This window comes from Fistularia commersonii, chromosome 1 (assembly GCF_037954325.1).
Source record: "Fistularia commersonii isolate RoL2024-O1a breed Wild chromosome 1, RoL_Fcom_v1.0, whole genome shotgun sequence".
Classification (NCBI taxonomy): Eukaryota; Metazoa; Chordata; class Actinopteri; order Syngnathiformes; family Fistulariidae; genus Fistularia; species Fistularia commersonii.
This window is the reverse complement of record NC_141284.1, coordinates 15,286,122-15,312,571: the sequence shown is the minus strand read 5'-3', so window position 1 is coordinate 15,312,571 and position 26,450 is coordinate 15,286,122. Positions and strand designations below refer to the sequence as shown.

The 26,450-nt window shown below is 45.8% G+C and overlaps 3 protein-coding genes across 7 annotated transcripts; 1 reads left to right on the top strand and 2 right to left on the bottom strand.

Moving 5' to 3' along the window:
• Positions 1-22: 22 nt before the first annotated feature.
• On the bottom strand, positions 23-12,730 carry tecpr2 (tectonin beta-propeller repeat containing 2). Of its 3 annotated transcripts, none has more exons than XM_086150318.1 (27): positions 11,953-12,730; positions 11,220-11,338; positions 11,003-11,143; positions 10,797-10,925; positions 10,580-10,711; positions 10,322-10,479; positions 9,692-9,845; positions 9,414-9,569; positions 9,117-9,243; positions 8,824-9,038; positions 8,476-8,698; positions 8,144-8,381; positions 7,577-7,793; positions 6,769-6,993; positions 6,614-6,681; positions 6,115-6,230; positions 5,843-6,016; positions 5,299-5,479; positions 4,890-5,031; positions 4,381-4,606; positions 4,166-4,255; positions 3,986-4,083; positions 3,777-3,912; positions 2,646-2,794; positions 1,847-1,988; positions 1,379-1,528; positions 23-1,289 (listed from the first exon to the last, which is right to left on the bottom strand). In XM_086150318.1, exons 2-27 carry the CDS (start codon positions 11,298-11,300, stop codon positions 1,138-1,140), a joined length of 4,020 nt encoding a protein of 1,339 aa, XP_086006444.1. In that variant the 5' UTR covers positions 11,301-11,338; positions 11,953-12,730; the 3' UTR covers positions 23-1,137. The 3 variants fall into 3 exon arrangements, with proteins under 3 accessions (XP_086006444.1, XP_086006450.1, XP_086006458.1); XM_086150324.1 differs by having other exon boundaries at positions 12,582-12,730; XM_086150332.1 differs by lacking the exon at positions 11,953-12,730 and adding an exon at positions 11,472-11,517.
• A 189-nt stretch (positions 12,731-12,919) lies between these two features.
• On the top strand, positions 12,920-20,839 carry znf839 (zinc finger protein 839). 2 transcript variants are annotated; one of them, XM_086150353.1, is made up of 11 exons: positions 12,920-13,387; positions 13,463-13,723; positions 15,649-16,650; positions 16,964-17,104; positions 17,551-17,664; positions 17,745-17,837; positions 18,167-18,313; positions 18,405-18,509; positions 18,968-19,055; positions 19,224-19,335; positions 19,848-20,839. In XM_086150353.1, the coding sequence occupies exons 1-11, from the start codon at positions 12,932-12,934 to the stop codon at positions 20,398-20,400; spliced, it is 3,072 nt and encodes a 1,023-aa protein (XP_086006479.1). In that variant the 5' UTR covers positions 12,920-12,931; the 3' UTR covers positions 20,401-20,839. The 2 variants fall into 2 exon arrangements, with proteins under 2 accessions (XP_086006479.1, XP_086006470.1); XM_086150344.1 differs by having other exon boundaries at positions 12,920-13,723.
• Positions 19,664-26,086, bottom strand: cinp (cyclin dependent kinase 2 interacting protein). Of its 2 annotated transcripts, none has more exons than XM_086150418.1 (6): positions 26,048-26,086; positions 25,743-25,876; positions 22,969-23,146; positions 22,767-22,899; positions 21,907-22,036; positions 19,664-21,699 (listed from the first exon to the last, which is right to left on the bottom strand). In XM_086150418.1, the coding sequence occupies exons 2-6, from the start codon at positions 25,747-25,749 to the stop codon at positions 21,497-21,499; spliced, it is 651 nt and encodes a 216-aa protein (XP_086006544.1). In that variant the 5' UTR covers positions 25,750-25,876; positions 26,048-26,086; the 3' UTR covers positions 19,664-21,496. The 2 variants fall into 2 exon arrangements, with proteins under 2 accessions (XP_086006544.1, XP_086006551.1); XM_086150425.1 differs by having other exon boundaries at positions 22,969-23,125; positions 26,048-26,084.
• Between the last annotated feature and the right edge of the window lie 364 nt (positions 26,087-26,450).

The window sequence follows — 26,450 nt, the reverse complement described above, 5'->3', positions numbered from 1 at the left end:
TCAATAATCAGCTTCTGTTTCATTGTTTGAACATATTTATTAACTTATCAACATCACAACAGAGTAGTTTCTATTGGTCAGTGACAGTTCTCCCAACCGATCAGCAGGATGACGTTGCAAACTGCTCAGATTCCAGAGTGAAGCCGTCACAAATCCATTTGAGTCCACAAGTTAAATTAGGTCCATCTTAGACCACAAGTTCATCTGAAACCATTTGAGTCCAACTTAGTCCACCTGAGACCACTGTTCCCTCTGAGCCGCGCATTTGCGCAATCGTGCACTGCTCCAGCGTTCTCTGTGCACGGCAAATCCATCCTGCGCACAAAATAAAATCCAAGCTGAACTGTAAATAAAATAAATGTGTTTAATTTATTTACAGTTCAACTTTGTTGTGCGTGGAGAACGCTGGAGCAGTGTGCGATTGAGCTTAGAGGAAACAGTGCCTGAGACCCCAAGTCCAATTACGTCCACCCGGGTCAACCTAAGACCACCTGAATCCATATCTGCACAAGTCCACGTCTCAGTGAGTTCATCTGAATCAGCCACATCCAGTCTGAATAAAAATGAATGAATGTTTGATGGCTTCTGATCACATGGCTCTTGAGGGTGGGGGCTTAAGGGGCAGCCCCTCACACACATACACTGACCACTATCAGTAAAATGTCCCTATCCTATCCTGACATTAGTCTATGAACTAAAGCAGTTCTTGCGCAAAGAAACCTGTTATAACTAGTTAGAATCAACCTGGCTTGTAATTACCAGAGTAATTGGGGACAAAAGTAGCAGTTTTAGAATAATTTAGAACTAGTTGGACCAACAAAACCAGTGTTAACTAAATTATCCCCTTGAAACCACTAAGACCCTTTTTCTTTAACAAACTATTGAAACCCATTTAATAGTCACAACATGTCAGAGCCAGTTGTAGTCAAGAGTTGTTTAGAACTGTTGGGAGCCAGTCAAAATTGGCTAGAACCAGTTCCCTTCACAATAAAGTGCTTTGTCGCAGCAGATATTTGGGCTCGCTGTGTGGCAGCCATCTTGGACACAGGAAGTGATTTAAGCTGCTGGGGAAAAGGGGGGCACTGGGTCTGAGTGCTATCATAGCATAGGAAATATTTATGTTAGGGATGATCGAGGTCAGAGGAGTTCCCATTCTTCATCAATATCCTCCCCGCAAGGGTCAGGCCCTTGGGAGGCGGCGTTGCAAAGCGTCTGTGGTAGGTGCTTTGTAAGCCGATGAGAAAGTCCACCAATTGGAGTGACAGCCCACAATTCATCGTCAGGAGTAACTGCAAACAAGAAGTGGAAAAAAGGTGGAGGCGAGGTCAAAGGAAATGTTTCAAAATCAAGGAAATGAGTCCAGTCTCACGGGTCTCACCAGTTAGCCAGTGGGCGTGGCCCGGAATCCTCTTCCAGTAGTCTCCGGCCGGGTTTCTCTCCGAGATGCCATAGCGACGGGCAATGTCTCCATTAACACAACGAACCCAGACAGTTCCCGAACTGAGGACCAGTTGACTCACCACCAGGCCTACATTGCGGAGGGAAGGGGGTAAAAAATGACTCACCCACCTGGTGAATTATGGACACAATGAGATGAACCACCTGCACTGAATCTGCTCAATAAGCATTTCAAAAGTCCTGACTTGATGCCATGACACCATCACATCATATCTAAGATGGAAAGCCAGTATCTATGAGGTTATAATGAAGTCAAAACTGGAGATCTGCCAATCTGACACGAGTCTAGTACTCTTGAGCTCCGCTCCCCTCCAGTTGTTTGGCCTCGGATCTTGGAGGTTGGCTGGTTTGGTGGAACAAGAAGCATAACAGGAACAGGTGTACATACCTGGAACGGCATCCCAGTCAGTCCCAATGGGCATCTCTTCACTCAGTCCTGTCCGGACAAAGACACCTCCTCTGTTGTCCAACGCCCAAAGGAGACAGTCGTTAGGACTCGTTTGGACACTGACAAGCTGGACTCCCATTGGCTGCGGGGGAGAGGTTAGGGGTCACCGGAATGTCAACAGTAAAGCCAAGGACACACTACAAGATGTTTTGCCTGTTTTTCCCTAAGATTGAGAGTCGGGCAGAGTCTGCACCAGTCAGCAATAGTTGAGGACAACGGGTGTGGTTCCTCAGCACAGAAGCCTGTCAATGTGTTAGGGGAACACACCTAACCCGATCACAATTGCAGTCGGGCAAACGTGTTTGAATTTCGCCAGACATGGTTGGATAATGTTTGCTGATTAGTGACCCAAATGAAAACACATGTTGGCATGAACCAATGAAAAGGAGAAACCGGGACACAGGATATCATGTAAGAAGGCCAAGACCATAGAAGTTAGCTGGAATAAAGAAAAAAAAACCCGATGAAAACGTCAAAAGAGGGGGAGGCCTGATGAAGCAGAACTGGACTGCAGTACAGTACAGTAACAGCAAAATCTGTTGCTGTCAGACAAGGTTACTCTAGCAAAAGTTTTATACATTGAGTCAGCTGGTTTTGAGGGGTCATGTGGTCTGCGATCCACCTTTCAGTCATCATAAAAAGAATTCTTGAGCCTCAAGTCTTCAAAATTAGCAACCGCTCTGAAAGTTGCGTAGTGTGTCCCCAGCTTAAGGTTATGTGATGTCACAGGGAGGTATACCTGACTAGGTGGGTCTATGTGGATCCAGGCGGGCAGCATCAAACTTGGGTTCAAAGGTTGCGTTCCAACACGGAAGTAAACGACCCCCCGACTGTCCACAGCCCAGACGTTCTGACTACCGCAACTCACACTGACCAGACGCACGCTGCCTGCAACACAGTGGCATCACACATGATGTCACATGTTTTTGCCATCATAAATTATGAAACAGCTACTGCTGTCACCCTGAAGTTGACTTTTGACCTTTTGGGAATAAAATTTTAACATTTTATCATTGACCTTTTGATCCCAGAATCCCCGATCCCTCCCTCTCTAACCCTGTGGTATGCCATGAGTGGACGTCTATATGTTAAGGAGGCCACCCATCCTGCATTAGTGTACACAGATCTGTGGATTCCAAAGAGGCAAGGAAGGTGTGACAGATGAGAGCAGCTGCAGCCTGTTAAAAGGTTAAAGGGCAGTGGGTCAAAAACATAGTTACCTGGAATCACGTAAGAGACACATCAAGGGTCAAACGATCACCGCTGCAGACCGATGACATACAGTCCAAACACCAAGGTCAGAGTCATATATTTAAAAATAAACTGAACACCCATTATTGGTTTCCATTCTACCTCTAAACATGCTCCAGAGTGCAAGTGCACTGCTTCATATCAGACATATTATATTAACATAATTTGATATAAAATATTAATCTTAATTCAATAACACAAGATATCAGAAATAAATCTTGTTAGATATCGGGTTCCCTCTGGATTATTAGGTCTGAAAGTGGATCGGGGAGTTTAACACATGTTCTAAATATTTCAGAGGCGGTTCACCCCCCCGCCCCCGCCAGACTAGTATCACATGAGACATGGGGGGTGTTTGTGTGCCCCTCGAATACGTGGATGTTGTGTAACAGGAGAGTGAGAGGTCAGAGGTTGACATGGAGATGGGTTTGTGCGTCAAATGGTCAACTGACTGGAGGATAGATCTGTTTTTAGCTCCCTACCAAAATTAACCACCATTTTTCTGTCTTATGAGCACCAAAAAAAATAATTTTAGCCTCCTGAAAGCTCTCCTGTCGACTGTACTCGGAGCTGTATTTCACAGATCTTTCAGTATTATAAAGAAACTAAAGGTCGGTACCGAGTTGACTGAGGTCCAGCGGCGTCCAGTGTAGTCCGACAGGACATGATGGAGACAGAGTTCGAATACTGACACGGCCATGAGTGTCAAGACCCCACAGGGCATCCCGGCAAGCAGACAGCTGACAGAGCTCCACCTGACCAGGCCAGTGAGCACAACATTAACTCAATGCTAGCATACAAGTCCAATGTCAGCAGAGTCAGAGCTACCTCAGGTGGAAGGGACACTGAAGAGGGTCGGAGCTCCCCGTCCTGATCCCAGACACAGAACAGGTCCTTCCTGCTCTGAGCCAACCACAGGAATGTTCCTACAACACAGACAACACTTAAAGAACACTAATATGATACCTTGTGTAGTCTTCCCGTAATACTGAGTTTGAATAGAGTTACCTTCTCGATGCGGAATTGGAGACGATGTAATGAAGGTCCACCTGGTTGCGGAGACGGTCCCTCTTGGAACCACATTCTGCCAGAAGGTTCCTAAAGGATCCAAACATGAAAAAGCAATTCAGACAGAAATAAAAACAGGATTCCGTCCTTGTTTTGACAGATCCACAGAACCTGAAGCAGAACTTGCATCAAGTTCTGGTTGAGACTCTACTGACCAACGAGGTTGCCTCGGGCCAGGTGCAGCTGGTTCCGTCCTGAGGCCACCCACACACCACTGGCGTTTGCGCTGACCAGGCTTGGCTGGCACTGCGAGTACTGCGACAGGAATGCCACCACCCGCTCCACCGGTGCCTTGGTTACTGTGGCAACACTGTGCGTGGCCTGCAGCAGGCTCTGGAAGAGGCTGCCCTGATTGAAGACCACGTAGTCGGAGATACTGATCTGGAAGTGAGAATGAGAGTAAGGACCAGGCTGGAGAAGACAACATTTCCACACAGACATGGATGATAATGAGACATTATGGGATGGAGGGGCAGGGAGGTTGAAACAGTCACAGGTTATCGCCTCTCTCTGTGGTCTCCAGGTTGCAGATACTTTTCTTTACAAGAACCTATACACTTTTTACTGTTTGCTTCCCAGAAAGAATTAAAAAAGGAAGAGATGGAATACAGACGTCTCCTACAAGGACATTTTTGGTGACCAAAAAGACTGTCCAGATACACACCTGCCACCAGTGTTCGTCATCCCCTTGAGGTCGAGTCGGACTGATCCCAGTTCTGAACCAGAGGCTCCCACTGGTGTCCAGCGCCCAGGCTGTACCTCCGTCTCCCAGGGCAACGCACATCAAATCCAGACCCTGAGCTTCACTGCCTCACATACACACACACACACACACACACACACACACACACACACACACACACACACACACACACACACACACACACACACACACAAGAGATTATGTAGCAGGTCAAAGATGTTGAGCCTTGGCATGTTAGTTTGGGTTGAGCCACAAGGATCCAAAGAGTAAACATATACAGTTTGTGCATATATGAATGAGTGTATGTATGGGTCTGAAAGTATGAGTGAATGAAAAAGTGTGTGATGCTTTTATGAGTGTCTGTGCGTACCTGACAGTATCATACTTCCAGTCCTCCCCCTCCCTGCAGTAACTCTTCAACCCTTCTCTGTAAAACACTCCTTTGTGTTCGCTGAGGGCCCAGACCACACCCAGCCGCACACACACCTGGCTGAATACACATGGGGTATCCACCTTCACAGAGCGTGCACATGGGCGGTCTGCACTCAGGCCTGGTGGACAGAAACACACACAACTACAGTTGAGGAAAAATAGCTGGTCTTCCTTTGATAATTTACTAGACATAAATGTAAAACTCGAATGCTCTTTAAATTCAGAGGGGTTGATGTTTATAGCCGCCTTAAAATAAATTTAGATTACGACCCCCCCCAAAAAAATTCGTGAAAAACCTGCGAAAATTACCAGAACTTTTCTTAAAATGTACATTTAAGTTGGATATTTTTCATGAATTAAGTAAAAAAAAAAGAAAGTTACTTTAAAGCGACAAAACAAATATCTTTTAAAATACTGCATTTAAAGAGCAGCTATATTTTCTCTACCACAGCTTCTGGGCTCAAACATTTAGTCCTGCCCACCTGTTTGCAAATACAGGTCTCCATTAGTCCTGATGATCCAAGCCGAGTCGTCGCTCAGGGCCACAAATGCTGTCTGTTCCACCGCCTTATACCAGTGGCGTTTCCCTTTGGCCGAAACTTTGGCGCAAGCGAAGGCAGTGGAACTCTTCTGCTCCACCTTCCATAGCAACTGACCTGTGTGTCAGTCACCACAGTTAGCCACATATCCACCTTGGCCTCTGATACTCACCAGCACCACCACTGCCTGTTTCCACCAGAATTGAGTGACTCACCTGATGGGGATACTGCCACCTGCTGGACATTGTCCTCGAAACGCTGCCATGACAGACCTGATTCAGGGAGGACACTGCAGAAAAGCCCTCCTCTGAAGTCCAGACACCATACATACCTGGGACACACGCACACACAAACACACACACACTTTATTCAAAAGTGTCATGTAAATTAATCATCACCTTTGTACAAAGCTTTGCTTATTTGTTGTTGACACTTTCCTCTTCATCACTGGTCCAACAGTAGTGAAGAGAAATCCTGAAATTTATACTGTTAAGACTTTTAAAAGATGATTACTTTTTAAAGGATATATGTTGTCATTTCTCCATTGTGTGTGTGATTATGAGTGCGCATGTGTGAGGTGTGATGCTGGTGTACTGGCCCTTAGTCTCCCTGTGGTGGAGGAACAGCATCAGTCCAACCTTTACTGTTTTTATGAAGTATTTTTCAACAGATCGTTCTTGGTAGGTCTTTTCAGAGGGTCACATGACCACACACCTGTCAGTCACCTGCAGGCTTAGTATTCCACATCCTGGTCCAGAGAAGAACATCCAGCTTTCTGACAGCTGGAATATAGGAGATTACAATCAGCCAGTTGAGTTACGGTTTGTTTGTTTCATCTGATGAGCTTTTTGCCTGTCTGTCTGCCTCACCTTGTCAGATCTGTGTGTGTCTTTGTCTGCAGCTTCCTGGTCTACCTGTCCATCTGCCATCCTGTCCATCTGGCTGTTGCATTGCATGTCATTGGCAGCAGGGGGGAGAGTCGGGCAGTAGATGTCACCCTCCTCATCACTGGACATGTTGGCCTCTCTGTCCAGACTGGACATAGTGGAGTAAAACATCTGCTCCTTTTGACAAGCAGAGGGCGCCAGTTCGTTCTTCTCGACAAAGACAAGGGACAAAGAGGGCGTTGGAGACCAGAATTCAGTTTCATATTCTCACCGTAAACTGGAAGGCTTTTGAAAGAAAAACTACTAGAGCCGCAAAATAAAGACCTTTCTGCACCGACTGGAAGCAGCCGGCCATGCCTCTTCTGATTCAGGTTTTTAACTCAACCTTGTTCTAAATCAAATGTCCGAGGAACAGGGCGGCACAGGCACAGCGGTTACCGAGGCCAGAAATGTCTTGGACAGAACTCCAGTCCAACAAAGCTGGCAGGATTCTGACACTTCCAAGTGGTAACCACCCAATTTGTCTGAGACAGAAGTGTCTCCCGGGATTCCTGCCACCCTCGACCCTGGCGGGATGGGCTAGACTCTTTCGAGTTTAAAGTTGTCTTCCAAACATTTTTGTCACCAATAATATTGTATCATGAATTATGACAAATCACTTTCATTTACTTTAAGTGTGGTTTGCGTCCTTGGAAGATCTGAATCTGTCACATTAAGATTGACCCTATTAAAAAGATGCGTTTCGGCTTTTTTTTTTTCTTTCAAATTACATATTACAGCACATATTCACCTCCTCCTCCTCTTCCTCCTCTGGCCCAATCAAAGGGCTCAGGAACTCATCCTCTTGCTGGTCTTGCCCATCCTCCTCAGCTTGGTGCATGTAGGCGAAAGTACACTCCAGCAGAAGATCCACATCAGGGGTTGGAGGGACCTCGGCCAGATCAGATGTCTGTTCTTGGACCAGTTGGTTCTTTGGATAGTGGAGTGACAACGAGCCTGGATGGAGACTGGAGTGCAGGGGGAAGCACAATGAGTAGTCTGTGAAGGTTCTCAAGCACCCCTGTTAATGGTTAATTGTTGTCAAATCTAGTTGTGGCTACAACTAGATTTGACAACGACTCACAATGAGGAGCTAGTGAAGGAATCAGCAGGAAAAAAGGCAATTACAGAGGCACATTTCTGTTTGTGCCAGCTACTTTTGTTTGATATTTTCCGGGACAAGATATCACTCAAAAGGAAAAGAATAGCTTGGTCTTCATGTGATCTTATTGTAAATTTCAGGTAATTACTTTTGAAGTATTCAGAGATAGGGGAAGGAGTCAGAAGAAGGATAAGACACTTGTCTTCGCCTACAGACCCGGACTGGACCGAGGAAGTCTCTGTCTCCTCTTCTTGTCCATCAGAAGCCTCGCCCAAGAATACCTGCTGGTTCTGGTCGTAATCTAAAGTGTCTTTACTGTGAAGGTCAAAACTCAGGAGGGAGGCTCTGTCGCTTAGTGGTGTTCCACTTCCTCCATCACTGCAGCTGCCATCCTGGACTACAAACATGGAGTCTGAGCAACTGCTCTCAGACAAGCGGTTCCAACTGCTGCTGTCTGACCGGAGACAGGAAACACAATGTTCACAACTGTTCCTCAATCCGACCCCCTATCTGACTGTCAGACAAATTAACTGCCAGCCCTGTCTTGCCTGTTCGCCGCCGTCTCCTCTTCTTTACTCGGACAGCTTTCACCACAAGCTCCTGCTGCATCTCGTCCTGTCCAAGGGGGGCACTATAGTGTCTGGAACTCCCTTCTGAAGAAGGAGATCCTGGGACATTAGCATGTGGACCGTCATAAGATGTGAGAGAACTGCTGCAGCTCAGATTACAGCCCGTCGAGGTGGCGGCTGGCTGGCAAAGCTGTTCCTTCACCTTGAGAAATAAGAAGAGGGAAGAAGGAATGATCTCCTGCTACAAAACCTGTCCTCACATGTGAGGGTCTTCAAGTTTTTTTGCAATTTCACAAGACACGAGGTCATCATAACAATGTCTTTAACCTTTGACTGCTCCACTGTTTCCTCCACCTCCTCCTTCTCTTCCAGTTCATCTCCATCTTTGTCACATCGCTCCTCTGAACCTCCACCCTCCCTGTCACCTCCTTCGACAATAATGGCCATGGTTCTGATTGGCTGCGCTGTCTCCACCGATCCTGTGGGGGGCAGGATGGTGGGCGTGGCCAGTGGTGAGGACAGACGAACAGATAGCTCCGACCCTGAGGGGAACAAACAGAACATAGTGACATACTTACAGTAGTATCAGTAGTATTTCAGTAGTATTTACTAATACTCACAGCTGGCGCCCTCTGGTTCATCCGACAGTCGGATGACATCCCTGTCACCTTTTAGGATGAAGATCTCCTTGTTACAACAAGACAACGACACAATATCTCCACTGCTTTCCAATGCTCCGACCAGTGCCTGAACACAACACACCACAGCACTTGTTAAGGAAGTATCCAGAACAAGGGGCCCTGGAAGTGGACAGAACCACGTCAGCACCTGTCCCTGCCAGTTGATACAAGTCAGAGGCTGGTGACATGCCTGTGACATCAAAACAAACCGGAGTAGGAAAACCTGCTGGTCGTCACCTGGTGGTTGAGGTCCATGACGTAAACGCTGTACTCGTTCCAACTGAGGATCCAACCATCCCGCAGGAAACAGCCGAGAAGACCCAGCTGTCTATCAGCCGGACGGTATGCCCCCCCGCTCGGCATGGGACGAGGGAGGGTCTCAAACTGTGGAACCTGATCGAGACACTTTACATTAACTGACTCACTATTATGTCTGGGCGAGAAGAAAACATCTGATAATCATTGAGTGGTGAGATGTACAGCGATGATGACATCATTGATGCGGTCAGACCTACTGGCGTATCGAAGATCTCCTTCAGCTGATGTATTTCCTCCACGTTTCCCGTGACGTTACACCTCCAGAGTTCAAGTCCAGGACGAGCGGCGAAGACCTGTAGGTCACTTTGTTTACAGAGAGAAGGCAGGAAGCAGGCACCCCACTTGCCACTGCTGCAGGCACACAACAAAACTACTGTGAGGACACAGAAACACAACACAAGTAGAAGTCAACAACACGTACACACAAAACACAACACTTGAGAGGACACACATCACACACACACAAACCGCAGGAAGCAGGCACAGCATGATGCTACTGCAGCTGACACAAAACACAAGCACACGTGCACATACACGAACACACACACACCCACACACAGAAAACACCTGTGTGGACACACAGCAAACAACAACTGACAGAAAAATATACATGTATATTTTATTTGTGAATCACATGTTGCATGTCATGTCCCAGTTTTGTATGTTGCGAACACTTTTTATACAGTGGGAATATTGTGTATGTGTTTCTGTGTCTGGTAAAGGCGTTGGATTGTCTACATGTCTACAACCAGTGAGCCTTATTGGGTTTACTATAATTTGTGTGTTGTAGACTGTGTTTCGTACGCTCTGTGTGTATTTTATGTTACCTCTCTCTGGGGGCAGAGCCCAGTTGCCGGACTTCCTGTCTCTGGCAGCAGAAAAGCACTGCCCTCTGCTGCGTGGAAATCAGCAGGATCTGATGACGGTACTCCAACTGCACAACTCCAGAGGGTTCTTCTAACAACAGGCACGGTAAACACACACCCTATTCACACAGACAAACAAAAAAATGTCAGAGGACACACACACATATACAGATAGACACAAACACACACACACACACACACACAAACACACACACACACCTGATCCATGTCCAAAGATGAGAAGACAACTCGTCCTTTATCGTCTCCAGAGAATAGCTTCATCCCGTTGGAACTCCAGGCCAGAGCTGTGACTGAGCCGCGATGAAGACCAACTACATCGAAACGCCTCAGCTGCAGAAAGATGAGTGACAGACAGACAAGTGAGGGAGACAGTATTAGTGCACACGTAAATAATACTACAGTATCACATCAATACCTGTTTGTTGCGACCAGGAAGTGGTGACACAAGCTGGAAGATGGCAACACGGCCTGCTGCTGTTCCCACAGCGACCAGATCATCAAAACAGCTGAGAAGCTTGACGGCAGTGATGGCGTTGCACTTCCCCTGAACACATATGCACAAACATTGAGACACAAAGGCTGCTGAGAGTGAGTCCACACCACACAGAAGAGGGAGCGGACCTCCAGGCTATACTTGGTCATACGGGCACGGCGGCGGCAGTACAGGTACAGCATTCCTATGCTGCTGCCCACCGCCAGAAAGTCACTGCTGCTGTCCAGAGCTGTCAAGTAGACCACCACAGATCGGAATCCTCGCTGCACCTGCAGTAGCCAAGAGCCCTGCTCATTACCACAGTCACTATCACATCAACTTCATCTGCATCATCATGATCCATACCTTGGCAGGGATGGCATTCAGCAAGTAGTAAAGCGGGCAGAACTCCTTCAAAACGGAACGTTGTGGCAGCTGGGTGGCCATAGTGATTCTGAGTTGGAACCGTCAAGCTCTAAAAGTACCTTTATTTGAGAATGAGAGAAAAAGAACTTGAAAAAGGGTGAATTTAAGGAATTAGTTTGAGCTCAAAAAAAAAAAAAAAAAAAAAAAAAACAACTCCAGAGACTCTAACCCATTCATCATTAACACACTCACAGGTAGTGCTCCAGATGAATGTTATTCAAATTTCAGGTTGAAGGGAAAATTTACATTTCTGGAAAATCAAACAAAAAAGCCTGTCACAGTCCTTGAGTTAGGTATGATGAGTCGTATCCTATTCCAGATTCCACAGCAGCACGTTCTCTGACATCAGATATTTTGGGGGGGGGCTTGTCGGCTAGACCGTTTGGACGGCCTTCGGAGGGACATCGAAGCGCAATTTGTGCTTCATGGCCACGCCGCCCTGCAGAACCACGTCATGGCTCGGCTGAACGCCGTCTGCGGGCCGAAACCTTTGATGGGGGCGGATTGACGCGGGTCTCCCGAGAGGAGACACTGACCCGATCGTGACTGAAACGGGGTTCGGCTCGAAGGCTCTCCTTCACAGGCCGCTCTGACGGCAACACAACACCTTGCAAAAATCATCATCAACAACAATAATAACAACAACAGCAACTGCAAGCAACGCGTCCTTTACCGAGCGAGCTTGGCTCGTCCAGGCCACCGAGCCTGGCGTCGCGGCCGCTGTCCGCGCTTCGGCACAGGGTTAACGGAGCTGGCATTGACCGACACTGAGGATGAGGATGGATCAGAGGCAGGTCCAGATGGTTCAGCGGCAGAAGGTTGGACAAGTGACAGGTAACATCGCGCCGTCTGTCCCGCACTGGTCAGATTGATCCTCCGTAAAGACACTGCGCCCCCTGCCGCCCGACACCTCGCATCACAACCAGTGACTGTTCTCTTGGTTTTTAATTTGAATGAATTTGTCGAAAACGGGACTTTTGGCCTCTAAAATAGCCATGAAATTGAATTCCACAACGGAAGACAAAGGTTGGGATGCTGACAGTGACGAGACAAATGACTGTCCGGAAGCGGAAATACGACAACTGCTGGTCACAAAAGACGGAAGCTGGATTTCTAGAGCCTTGTGGTTGGAACGGCGTCGCTTTTCGTGTAAATACGACGTTTTGACATAAGCGATCCCGCTTCTATTTGTGTATTCGTATATCTTATTTAGATATATTCTTATTTTCAGTCAATTTCGACGTATGAAATCCGATCTAGCATCTCTTACTTGCACATACACAAACACAGACACACACGCACGTATAAAGCCTCCGAAGCTGACAGCCGTCCTCTGGGGATCCGCTCCGGGAGAATTCTGGCTCCGGTCCGGTACTCTGTTCTCCCACCGGACTGCGTAAAGGCTAAGCTAGGCTAATTCAAAACTGTCCCCCCCCTTCCTGTGTGTTGGTCCCGGCGTCCCCGTTCCTCTTTACCTCTCCCCCCTCAGTGGTGCGTTTTATTCACCAACACATACTGATTTTTCTAAAAAAAAAAAAAAATAGTTTATTCCGGAAAAAAACGAGCGGTTGGTTCGGCCCACCGAGCCCCCCCCTCACTATCTCCCTCCCCCGGAATAGCAACTGAACTACTTGGAGAGCCTCGCAGCCAAAATGGCGGACAACGAGGATGACAGCGGTTCGATGGGAACAATAACAGGCTCGGAGCCTCCGGGGCCCGCGGATTGCGTCCGGTCTGTGGACCCCGAACCCTCGGCGCCCGCCGTTCAGAGCACCCAGCCCCCGGGTAGTGTTCCAGGAGGCACCGGCGCCCAGCGCTGCCAACCCAACGAGGGCTCCCAGGCGGTGACCGGTGTTCAGGTCTCCGAGCAAGCGGAGAGCTCACAGGCGGCGTCCGGTGTCCAGAGCTCGGAGCCCCCGCATGTTTCTAGCGAAGGAGCCGGAGGTCAGCTAGTGGACTTCTTCCAGAGCTGTCCCGAGGAGCAGAGCATCATGGTGGGGACAGAGTTCACGGGCCTGGGCCCGGATCTAGCCAACACCACCATCATCTACCTGCAGCCGGACGGCACTCTGGTGGATGGTTCTGGTCTGACGCCCCAGGAGCAGCAGGCTCTGCTGGAACAGCTGTCCAAGCAGCACCTGGTCCAGGTGACGGATACGGAGGCCGCACAGCTGCTCCAGCAGAACCAGGTTGTCAAAACCATCCCGGTACACAACACATCACTGGATGCCAACCAGCTGCAGCACGTCATCAACCAGGTCACCAAGTCTCAGCTCCAGGTACCTCAACAGCAGGTCCAACTTCAGGTCCCTCAGCCGTGCCTGAAACAGCAGGTGCAGTTCCTGCCGCAGACCCCCCAGAAAAATGCATCCCAGCAGCTAAAGAGCGTGGCCGAGCAGGTTGCCTTGCAGACGAGCAGTTCCGTCCAGGTGGTCCAGAAGAAGGTAAGATTGAACCAGATCGAGGTGAACTTGACCTGGTGTTGTTGTGTCTTATAGATGATTATTTTTTGGGGGATATTTTAGTGATTCTTGTTGAATCCACCGTGGCAATTGGGATTTGCAAACCCGGTAACCCTGACAACAGCCATATGAAAAGCGGGACAGAGTCAGGGAAACAGATAGATCTATGAAAGTGAAGTTTGACTTGCATCTCTCTAATTCAGAACCTTCTTTTGTGATTCTAGAAGAATTAGCAGCTTAAAGAGCAGGAGATTCATCTCTCAAAGTTAAAAATACATTATCATATACCAAAGATCAGTCAAATACTTTATCAAATAACTATTCATTGATTTAGTAAACACATTGGGTGCAAGATCCCAAATAAAATCCGTAACAATATTTTTAATTAAATCAAGGATTAAAAACTGACGTAATTGTTCTATCTCATCTTCAGTTTATGACAGAACTTCAGGTCCTATTATATAAAAATGGCATTTTCTATTAGGTGTTTGAAAACAGATTTAAGAGAAATGACAAAAGAGTTTCACGTTCCAAGTAATCGGTTTAAGTTTATTAATGTTTGAGATTTTCTCCTCAAATAAGAGCATAGACATGTGAAGCCCAAGGCCTGCTTGCCACATCTGTCCTACGATACAATCCTATTTGGTTCTACAAGATAATTTTAGAGGCCCATTATTAAAAATTGTACCACTTCTACCACAAATGTCACAAAGTGCTACAACATCTGCCGCTCTGAGACGGGACTTGAGCAACAGCCCATCACATCAGCTTCTATATAACACACCAGTCAGCACTGAATACGTGGGTCAACGCATGCACTGTGATGTTTAAGCTAACCGCCTCAGCAAAAGGCTGTGCAACAAGTGGAATGGCTGGTGGGAGTGCCTGTTTGCTGACAGTGAAGGTAAATCTAGTCAAGCTAATGTGACTGTAATTAAGGAATATAACAGAAGATCAAAAGACCGAAACACCAGGACAGGTACAAGAAATTGAATACACCAGGAGGTAGTAGAGTTTAAACAGAGCAGTGTCAGGGCTAAAAATGTTCGCAAGAAAATTCAGAGTGGAGATCAATGAAAACTAGTTTTGTTGTGGTAGGAGAGAAATTAGCCTGAGGATATGAAGGTAGTTGGTGTGAGAGAGGGGGATGCAAAGAATAGGGTTAGATGGAGAAAGCTGATTCGCTGTGGCGACCCCTGAAGGGAAAAGCCGAAAGACGAAGAAGAAAGCGAGAAATCAGCCTGACTGTTTTTATCCAGGGGCAGTTTCTGAAGTGCCGCATGATTAAATTGAGCGACCCCTCGTGTCCAGACGATAAGCTAGCAGTCTCTAATGTAAGCCTAAAGGGAATTAGTATTGCTGATAGGATAGATGATGATTTCGTTGCCACTGATTTTCAAGCAGTTACTTTAAAAAAGGAAAAAAGACCGCAAATTCCCTTGCTGTGAATTTCAGCAAAAGGCAGTTTATTTTTGAAAGATTTGCAAACTTTCATCAGCATGTTCATTTTTTAAATATTCTTATTTTGCTTGACTTTTTGTGAATGAAAAACACGAATCACAATTTAAATTTTTGAAAAATATTATTGTAGTCTGTGTCAATCATAATTTTAATCTTTGATTTTACGCAACTTATACCAAGTTTGACATTTTTGCCCCTTCTGTGATTAGTCGGACACCTCCGATCCAGACCATGCCTTTAATGTTTTGTCCCTCCTTGCTTCTCTCAGTCCAATCGCTACTGCAGCCCATAGCCTTTTTTCATTGGAACAGTGAAATAAAGATATGCTGAGGCTCTTTAGCTGCACTGTGTTTATGGCATCCATGTTAAATAATGAGCTGATAGACAATGAGAGCCCATTACATATATATCTATGGACTGAAGCTTCTTGTGTTTCCTCTCTGCAGCCAGACCCTATCAGAATCCAGATCCAGGTTCCTCCTAAACCAGAAGTGAAGCCTGCTGCTGCCCCCCGGCAGAAGAGTCTGTCCGCCAGTCAGCCCCCAGTGAAGCTGGCAACTAATGGTGGCACTCAGATCATCCACCTGCAGCCCCTTGTTGGTCAGCAGGGCCAGCAGTTTTTCTTGCAGCAGAGCCCAGGGGAACCGCCGATCCAGCTGCTGCTGCAGAGCCCCGCCCCTGTGGTTGGATCGCTGCTACCGTTGGTTCACAAGCTGACAGGCCCGACAGCATCTGGCACTTCATCTGCTGCAGCAGTATCATCCCCAGTCAGAGTTAAGACTCTGTCCACAATTAAGACTCCACCCCTGTCTACTGTGAAGACTCCGCCCATCTCTGTGGTGAAGACCCTGCCCACTCCTCCTAAACCTGTCAGCGTGCAGCATGTAAAAACCACTGCTAACGGCACACCGTTGTCCTCCACTAAAAGTCCAGTGAAAGCAACTACCACCGCTTCAGCAGCTCCTACCCCAGCTGCCAGGGACCGAGAGCGGAGCAAGAAGCTGAAGAAGCGCGAGAAGAAGGGGGTGAAAGTTCAGACAAGGTCCGGCCGTGTCTCCAGACCTCCCAAGTACAAAGCCAAAGATTACAAGTTCATCAAGACAGAGGACCTTGCTGACAGCCACCCGTCCGACTCTGACGACTACTCTGACATGAGCATGGAAGAGGAGGAAGGCGAGGCCGCGAGGAAGGATGGCTCCGCCCCCGGCAACGCCTCCTCTCTTACCTACGGCCATAAGTCCCGGTCCCACCGCTGCAAATCTTGTGACAAGTGTTATATCGGCCCCGGAGGCCTGAACCGTCATTACAAGCTAAACCCCACCCATGGAGAACCAGATGCAGCTGGCAGCACAGTGGTACTCCAGACAGAAACCAGCCACTCACAGGAGAAGACTACAACTGCTGTCAGAGAGGAGGAGGACAAAACTGCTGCCGTGACAACAGACAGAGTAAGAATCCCAACGCTTAATGTATCAACTTACCGATGATTGTACTGTGTACTTGTGTTTGATTTAAACAATGTTTGCATAATCCTACTCTTATCAAAACTAGTTGAAAAGAGAATGACAAAAATGATTGGTAATGTATGAATGTAAGTTTCTTTCTGCTGAACCAACTGAAAAGGCTTCAAAAACATTCAGATTGTATGATTTCTAGTTATGATACAAAACTCTTGACCTGGATTTAACATCAGAGAGGTCCGCTGACTCTGCTGAGTTCTATCAAGTGGTCCTGATTCTTACTTCCATCTCTCCCTTTCAGCAGGGGGGGCCAGCAACAGCCGCGGGACTACGGAGCCTCCACCAGCGGGGCCCTGGCCGGCCCAGAGGACGTGGGAGAGGCAGGGGCCGGGGAAGGGGTAGGGGACGGGGACGAAGTCGATCATTGGGACCACCTCCTAAGGTAAGATACCCGTTTATCGTCGGGTGTGTGATAAAATTCTTGACGCATTGATCATTGTTCTGCAGGAAGTCTCTCCGTGCATCTTTTCAGTCATGTGGTGTTCTGTCTGCCATTAGAACCACAGTTGCTGTCCACAGAGATTTATCCAAACCGTAGGACGTGGACAATCTCAAACTATGAGGTGGACCTGCTGTTGCACCTGACCATAGCTTATTTCTTATTAACCAGCCAACCCCTTTATAGCTGTAAGAACCTAAACGTTAATGATCTTTAGCCTAAGATCCTTAATTTTGAGCTGCATTCTCTTCTTGCCATCAGTTCAATTATAGTCATTAATAAAAGTTTATATTCTTAGGATGTAAGACATTAACTGGTGGAGGACAGTGTGGGTCTCACATACTGCTGAATGCTAGCTCACTTTAGCTCTATGATTGATTGGCACACAGACGTCCGTCAGCCATGTCAGTCGAAGAGGTCGCCGCGGTCGGCCACCAAAGGTTGGAGTTACCATGACAACAGCAGAACAGCAGGCAGTTCGGAGACGACAGCGACTCCAGGAGGTAAGACATCAAAATACCCGATGACATGAGAAGATGTTGTCATTTGACAGTGTTACTTTGGCGATACCTGTTGTTTACAGCTGGTGGAGCAGTGTGATGATGAAGAACTGTTAGATGCTGTTCTTCCTCGTTTGACCAGAGTCACAAGTCTGTGGGAGCTGTTGCTGGCCAAGGTGATGCGCGCATACATACACACGCACACAAATTGGTGAGATGACAGGCTCAGAACATCTTCAGGACTGCAGTTCTTCTGAGTTGTTCCCCTGTCTGCAGGATCAGAACCAAATAAACATAAGCCAATGAAGGACAACCAGTCAGAAGGTAATTGGGTAAAACTGTGACCATTGGTTTATGGAGGTTCTGACCTTTTGGTACCAGATACCATGGCTCATCTTCGGAGGTCCAGTTGAGTCACGACTATGATGGGTCATAAATATACTAATGGTGACTGCTAAAACATTAGACACATGGTCAGAATGTTATTACTGTGCCTGTGTCTCAGGTGGATCGTGGTGGTCCGTCCTCCAGTCGTTTTCCAGACATTTACCGTGAGTTTGAGGCTCTACAAACTCAGGTTAGGCAGGCAGCACAGGATTACATCATCAGTCCCCAAGGTGGATCAACTCCACTTGAGGTCAGGAATATTGAGGTGAGGTCAGAACGTCATGTATAATGCTTTCCTGATGTGAACCTACCATGTTTTAAGGTGATGGTAATGTGACGCTATTAATGTGTCTCAGGTTGCTAGGTCGCTGGGGATCCTGGATGAAGTCAACCGGATGAAAGTTGTTCCTGGAACATCGCCTAGTTCCAGTCTTACTAATAAGACCAGCCGATACATGGAGGTAAGGTTCCATCTGGGGGGGGGGTTTATAACTGGATACATGGCAGATCTAGAGTGACGTGCCATTTGGACACAGGTTCAGCCTGGAGTATGACTCAAGGTGGGTTGGTAAATCTTGATCAGATGTTACTACTCTACCAGCAGAAAAGCTGTACCATTCCACCAAATCAAATGCTCAACTTTTCATATCAATGAAACCCATCAATTTGGTTCGCTGAGTTTGTTCTCTTTTGGAGCCTGAAATTAAAGCAGTGGGGTTGTGCTTCTTGTTTTAGCAAACTCCTGATTTAGTCCTACATTGTTGGTTGGTTCAATAGATGATATCATAGCTAAAATAAAGATAAGTAGGCTGGTGGAAGAACTTGCTTCTTCTTGTTGATGGAAAAGAGGTGTGAAACTCAATGGTCTTTTGCAGGTGTAGCTTGAATTCAAGCTCTTTGATTCAACTCTGTCTTCCAGAACTCGAAGATGCTGCCACCATCAAAGAGATTCAAGATGGAGAACAGTATTCCTGTTCACCAAAATGGCATTGAGCTGACCAGAACAGGTACTTCCAGGACATTGTGTACACAAATACTGTACAAGGAGAACCTGGGTTTACCTTTTGTCTAGTGGTTGGAGTCTCAGGCATTCTCAAAACAAAAGGGCAAAAGGGAGTATCAATCTTAAGACTTTTTACAGACTATTTCTCCGATGTACTCAAATCTTTTCCTAGTTGGGATTACAGGGCCCTCTGTTACATCTGGAGCCAGCCTGGCTTCTGAGAATCCTCCCCTGATTCCAGCTGGAGCAAAACTTCAGTCCACCAACACTGACTCTGCCTCGAGGTGAGGTGACTCTACCCCTGATCCTGTTTTTTTCACAGCTCTGTCACATGTGATTCCTTTGCACCTGCTGATGATCAGGGTAAACTCTAAAACCTCTTAGTTGCTCAAAATCACTTGAATTCAAGTTTCTCCTGCGACAAGTTGAGGCAGATCAGGTGTCTATAGCTCACTGGTCAGGAGGCGGTGTCAAAAGAACAAAGATCTGTTGTGCACCAGGCTGTTGAAAGAAAGTGAAAATAGATATTCATTTCTCTCTTCTGCAGCTTAAGAAATCATGCCTCTGATGCTTAAAGCTGCCTCTAGAAATTTCCAGAAAAAAAAATCAGGATTTTCAATTATCTCATTCCATTTTCACTTTTAATACGGAGTGAGAACCACTGATTTTTGAGGTCGACAACAGGTCATACACTGAGCTTACAATGCCCTCTTGTGTTCACAAGTTAATTGTCTTAAGTTATCGCAACTGATTTTTTTCTTTTGGATCAAATTGTCTGTTATCTTTGGTTCCACAGCTCCTCTGGGCCTGCCCCTGACACACCCATGGAAGTGACAACAGGTGAGGACCAGGAGGTGGAGCCTCTTCAGACTGATCCTCAGGTGGCAAGTCAGGACCAAGTCCTGAACCCAAAGGATGTGGAAGCCCAAGTGAAGGAGCTTGAAAAGGTCTTGTGTCCTGGGTCCGAAACTGACGCAAATACATGTGAGTCCGTTCAGAAACCAGACATCAGCTTCATCCAGGCTTCGGAAACCAGCGCAGAGTCTGACTCGGCCCAGACAGAGAAGCCTATCAGCTCTCCTCAACAGCAGTTACAGGACCCTACCACATCAGGCCCCAGTACCACAGAACCCAGTGTCACCAAAGAATTGCAGGAGGGCCAGGAGATCTACATCCAGACTGAGGGACTGACAGTCCAGCTGGCAGAGCCCGGATCAGATGGGATTGTCATTGTTAACGGTCCAGATGGGACAACAATGCATATCCAGACACCAGAGGGGGTTCCTCTGGAGGCAGTCCAGGCCCTGCTGGGAATTGAGGCATCAGATGGAGCCAAAGCTCCTCAGTGAACTGAGTTGGATCAGGCATAGCCCAAAATGTGTCTAGAAAGACATTTCAAGGTGATCTGGGTTGTGGAACCTGGACTTGTACACTGACACCACAATGAGCAGACTTGGAAAGGCAGAACCTGGTCTGTGCTGAGGACGGCGCATACAGACCGGTGACTGATTTCTTCTGTTGGTTTTATTTCAAAGACAGTCACAAGCTTAAGGTGGTGATGCTCCATACAGTTCAGGAACATCTCTGGTAGGTTGGGTTAGTTGTAACCTGTGATGATGTCATCCCTGTAAATGTGTAAAGTGTTTTTCATATTTGTTTCCATTGTTGATGTAAAACTAGAAGCTGATTGGTCAGCTGTTTATATGTAGATAAACAAGCAAAGTTTAAAAACGTTGCACTATTTTATTACTTTTTATAAAAACTTCATAGTGGAACATTTTGAACATTTGACTTGACGTTTTCAACTCTTGTCATTTTTCATTTCCCGTCACTTAAAATATCTGTGACATAACAGCAACCACAATAAATGTCCCTGAATGAAGACGCCTTGTGCTCTGTGATGTCACTGTGTGATGTCACAGGTCACTGGCACAAGTCAAATTTTAACCGTTTGCCAGTGAAACCAGCCTGCGACGACACCTGGGGACAGACCGTTGCTCCTGCAGGTCTCAGAAATAAAAGGGATGTTTATGGCAGCAGCTTCCTGTGTTTGACTTCTAACCTGCAACCAATCAGGCCTCCAGACAAATCCAGGCCAAACTACATTCACTATTTAAATATGTCAGTTTTCTTCCAGAACTGGGATTTTGGATGATGTTGAAATCTGACTTTTTGGATTTTTTTTTGATCAATGAGGACCTGAAGAATTCAGACTGGAGAACTGGAATGCCATGTTATTATAATCACTTAAATCAAATTCAGCAAGTGGAAAGGCCCGTCACTATCCAAGTTTTTTTTTTTTTTAACTAAAACTTCGCAGCTCATTCTTCCGTTTTCTGACACAAAATCCACATCTTCACAGATTCAACTTTTAAGCTAAAAAAACACTGATGACTATCCCGAGAATGAGGTTTCAGGTGATAAAGACCCGCCCAATCTGTGACCTCACAGTGGGCGGTGGCCTGTTTCCAGCAGCAGGGCCTCAAGAGTCAGTCTGGCCTGGGGTGGGACAAAGGGTTGGTGCAGCCAGCAGGACAGGTAGACCAGGCAAAGTTCAGAGGTCGTGGCATGTGCCAAGTTCTGCAGCACGGTCCGCTTCAAGTCCAGCTCCTGAGAGAAGGCATCCAACAAGAGCCTGCATGCATCGTCTGAAATTACAGGAAAGAGCCGTTGGTTAGGCTCAGACCCCGTTAGGTCATCATTCTCAGGTCCATTCCGGAAACTTGGTTACCTGTCTCCTGTTATCCACTTCTAACAACTCACTGTCAGAAGAGTGAAACTACCACTCAGCTTTCTTGACCTAGTAGATGTTCTCTCGTGGGTGAACAATCTTGAGTGTGGAGGGGGGAACGTACCGAATTGTCTGACAGTCCAGCTGTGGAACAGAGGGTTTTTCCTTCCTTCAGGACCAAACTGAAAGTCCTCCAGGTCCACAATGCCACATTGGGAAGCAGCCAAACGCTGCATCTTGGTCAAGATGGTTTGCTGAAACACACACATCCACACCTGCAATCACAAACGTACCACCTAACCAAGACCTCTTCAGTACACTGCACCGCATCAGAGACATTTGGATTCTTCCTTTTTTAGAAGTGAAAGCACAATTTTAAGACCCTCAATATTAGGAAATAATTAATTGTTGTCGAAATCTTATTGTTGTGGCAACTGAACCGAAGAAGCCTCTCGAATGAGATGTAAAATGTCTTCAGGTGAAGAAATTCAAGTCCAGTTGCCACAAGAAGATAGACAAGAATTCACCATTACTTGGATAACTGACAGCCTCCGTAGACATTACTCGTTGTGCAACAGTTTTTAAATTATTGGAAAAAATTGGAAGGAACATCAGTGTCAGTCATTAACTACAATCGGAAATTCTTCAACACGGATCAGAATTGTAGCGGAACCTTGAAGGGTCAAAAAACAGAAGCCAAATCATCTACCAAAAGAGACACTCACTCACACACAAAATGACAATGAGATTCAGTTTGGTTTTCTATACATTTGTTTCTTCCTTTTGTTCCTTAGGACTTTACCTTTTTCCCCAAGCTAACTGGATTTAAACGCTTGAAATTATAAATCAAATACGATCAGAAGGTTCAACAGTTGAGAAAATGTCCACAGAACATGAGCAAAAACAACCTACCTAAATACATGTTTTTGTCATAACACTCATGTATTCTTTTATCCTTTTTACATATTTTATTTGTGTCATCACCATTTTGTCCACAATCTCCACCAGTTTGCAGCACTCCTCCTGCAGCTCTTCAGCACCGCCCGGCTGTTGCCATGGAGACCCAGCAGTAGTTGGAGCATTTCCGTCTGCTGACAGCAACGTCTCCTTCTGAGCCCTGATGGAGGTGAGAATTTCATTGTCACTCTACAGATGACAAATCATTTACTGTGCTTTAGTTTCTCACCTGCTCTGCCTCAGGTTTACAATGTTTTCTGCCAATGTGAATCCCTGGTCGTTGAGTTTCTCCCAGCGGAGCATCAGGTTGTGAAAGTCTGCAGCATTGTCTTTGATTTTACGGGCACTTCCTGTGACTGCCGAGGACTTCCTGTTTGCCGATGCCACTGAAATGTCACAAAATGAGCCTGAGGAATAGTGAAAATGGAGACAGAACACCACCTGTTACCACAGTAACTGGTGACTGCCAGATTTTCTGGTACACGTCAATTGATGGAAAAAAGCACTGATTGCTCAAAAAACAAATGATCAACATTGTAAGGAAAGGGGTTTTCTGATGGTGGATCACTGGTCTTTGATGATAAAGTGTTAAGAATAGAGAGAAAAGTTATTTATCATCTGCTTTAGGCTCCATCCCTTGTATGTGCAACACGACAGCAATATAATAATATAATTGATTCATTACACACAGAGTTTAGTATTTCTAACTGTTATTTCTTGACATTATTATGGCTTACAGATACAGAAACACAAAATAAAGTGTCTCAAAAATTAGAGTATTGTATGTTTCCAATGTTTAAAGTAATTGTTTCATATCCTATGCAGCTAATTGACTCAAAGCACCTCCAAAGGCTTCCTGAGCCTTTAAATGGTCTCTCAGTCTGGGTCAGTAGGCTACGCCATAGTAAGGAAGTCTGCTGACTTGATAGTTGTCCAGAAGACAGTCATTGACACCCTCCACAATGGGGGGTAAGCCACTAAAGTTCATTGCTAAAGAAGCTGGGTTTTCACAGAGTGCTGTATCTAAGAATCTTCATAGAAAGTTAAACGGAAAGAAAAGGTGTGGTAGGAAAAGGTAAAAGCGCAGCCTTGAGAGGACTGTCAAGCAAAATCCATTCAAGAATTTGGGGGATCTTTACACAGAGGCTGGAGTGAGAGCATAAAGAGCCTCTACGCACAGATGAATCTTAGACATGGGCTACAAATGCCACACAAAAAATAACACCAGATGCATTGTTAGAAACATCTTACCTGGGCTGTGGAGAAAAAGAACTGTTGCTCAGTGGTCCAAAGTCCTCTTTTCAGATGAAAGTAAATTTCACATGTCATGTGTTTTTTGAAGTCAACGGTCAACACATTTACCAGGAAATTTTAGAGCACTTCATTTTTCCTTCTGCTTAAAACCTTTTTGGAGCTACTAATTCCATTTTCTAGCAGGACTTGGCACCCTCCCACCCTGCATAAGTCACCAAAAGCTGGTTCAATGACCACTGTGGAACTGTGGTTGATTGGCCAGCATAATCACTTGACCTGATCCCCATAGAGTCTATGGGTTATTGTCAAGAGGAAGATGAGAGACACCAGAAGCCTGACTTTTCTGTTTAAAATATCCTGTTTTTATTGATCTTGTGTGATATTCTAATTTTCTGAGACACTGAAATTTTGTTTCATTATCTGTAAGCTGTAATCATCAAAGTTTAAAGAGATAAGGCTTGAAACACTTCACTCTGTGTAATGAATCTTTAGATAGATTTCACTTTTTGAAATGAGTGACATTAATATTGACCTTTTTTGTGATTTTTTGCCGAGATGCATTTGTACATTCTGCAACGCAAACTACTCAGGGACTAATGTTTGTGGACTTCCTCTCGGTGATTAACATTATCATCCTAGAAGTCCTCTGCACCAAACTGTTCCTGCTTACAGTCCTTGTCTCAAACTGTCAGAGGATCCCTAGAGGCAGCAAGTGAAGCTGGGGAGGTTCACAATGCATACATTTTACCATCTGATGTCACCACACACTGTCAAATAATGTAAATACTGTGTATATCCAGACATGTTTATCCATTTTTTGTTTATCTCTTTGCACAACCTCATTGACCACTTTAATTATGTGGAATTCTACTTGACTAGTTTATTACATTACAATCTGCACTTGGTATTTTTTATCATGTATAATGTCTTTTCAGCTCATGAACAGACTGTCAGAATGAGTGTCAGCTGTTTCAGACTCAAACAGCTGATACTTATTCCTCTTGCACATGTACAGTCTACAGCCCATTTAAATTGCACTCATCCTTGCACCTGCACGTTGTGTTGCACATCAAGCTGCATTCAAATATCTTTTTGCACTGCCACTGTTCTGTTGCACTGTTCATATTCATATCTATAAATCATATTTCTAATAATGTTTAAACTCTTCCTATCAGCACATATCAAAATGCACTGCTGACAGCAAAGTAGGAATTTCACTGTACATGTGACAATAAACTCTTTGAATCTTGAATGTTCTTTTGTCCAGTCCATGTTTGCCCTTGTAGTTTTGAACTACAACTATTAATCATTTATAAATTGAGTTTAATCTTCAAACGTTGTGATGGAAAGGTCCAGTGTGGTAAATGAAATAGTGGGAGATGGAGAACCCTGAAACCTTAAGTCAAAGCCTGATGTTTCTTTGGTTTCAACTGGTAATTCACTATTCAGTTACATTGAGAAATGACAATTATCCTGAATGTGGGCAAAAATACACATCATTTTAAATTTGAATTCAGTCCCACTGAAATTGGTAAAAAAATGCAATACTTGAAAGATAAAGACCTTCATTTTCAAATCAACTGAGTCCGCAAAATAAAGAATTCAAGCGAAAATATCGAACCCAGGCATAAACTAACCCCCCAAAGTTGATGCTTCGATCAAGTCAAGATCGATCGACGATCAACTCGTCTTGTTTGCCTTCAATCTGAAGTTCGTTAATTTTAGAACGGAGCGATTATTTTTACTGACCTTCCATGTGAGCAAGTATTCCTGGGATCTGATGAACGGCGATTTATTCACTTGCGGACTTTTTCCTGCGTTTTCTTCTTCTTCTTTCTTTGTGGCGTAGCTAGCGGCACGCTGCTGCCTCTTCCGGTTTGGCCCTGCATGGTCAATGACGTCATTAAGAAAGCCAGGGGAACAGAGCCGCACCCCAAATGCCACGACCATCGACAGGGGCGCCAGAGAGGTGTATACGCTTGGAGACTATTCATATAAAATTCTTTGAATTTTTTTGTTGATAAGAGAAGAACTCAAAAGTCAAATGTACTTACTCATAATAGCAATTTTTCACAAAGGACTGGGAGATTTTGAGTCGTTCCTTTGTGGTGGATCATTCCCGTTCATCAGGGGGGCTAGTGGGGCTGGAGCCAATCACAGCCAGAGCTTATCACAGCTGGAGCCAATCACAGCCAGAGATAGCCAGAGCTGGAGCCAATCACAGCTCTCATTAGGCAAGAGGTGGGCATCACCCTGGACCAGTCGCAGTTAAGAGCTGGGCCACATATGGAGACATGCAACCATTCACTCCTTTGGGCAATTTAGTGCAATCATTGGATCTACTGCATGTTGATACCTGCTCTCACTCTCACCATCTTCTGGAAATCACAACCCCTCTGGTGAGGCAACAGTGTTGCGTTGCAGAATTGTTGGTGCTACAATGGGAGGCCAGTATGA

Bases quoted from the DNA above. Each gene is read 5' to 3' on its own strand.
- znf839 (XM_086150344.1), top strand. From the start codon at position 12,932: ATGGCGGACAACGAGGATGACAGCGGTTCGATGGGAACAATAACAGGC. The intron at 17,838-18,166 runs GTGATGCGCGCA...CCTGTGTCTCAG, and splicing joins GGGAGCTGTTGCTGGCCAAG to GTGGATCGTGGTGGTCCGTC. The intron at 18,510-18,967 runs GTAAGGTTCCAT...TCTGTCTTCCAG, and splicing joins AGACCAGCCGATACATGGAG to AACTCGAAGATGCTGCCACC.
- tecpr2 (XM_086150318.1), bottom strand. From the start codon at position 11,300: ATGGCCACCCAGCTGCCACAACGTTCCGTTTTGAAGGAGTTCTGCCCG. The intron at 10,926-11,002 runs GTCCGCTCCCTC...ATATGTGTTCAG, and splicing joins TGACCAAGTATAGCCTGGAG to GGGAAGTGCAACGCCATCAC. The intron at 9,039-9,116 runs GTGAGTATTAGT...TGTTCCCCTCAG, and splicing joins TGAACCAGAGGGCGCCAGCT to GGTCGGAGCTATCTGTTCGT.
- cinp (XM_086150418.1), bottom strand. The intron at 22,900-22,968 runs GTGAGAAACTAA...CACCTCCATCAG, and splicing joins GTAAACCTGAGGCAGAGCAG to GGCTCAGAAGGAGACGTTGC. The intron at 22,037-22,766 runs GTGATGACACAA...TGTGTGTTTCAG, and splicing joins TGGAGATTGTGGACAAAATG to CAAACCATCTTGACCAAGAT.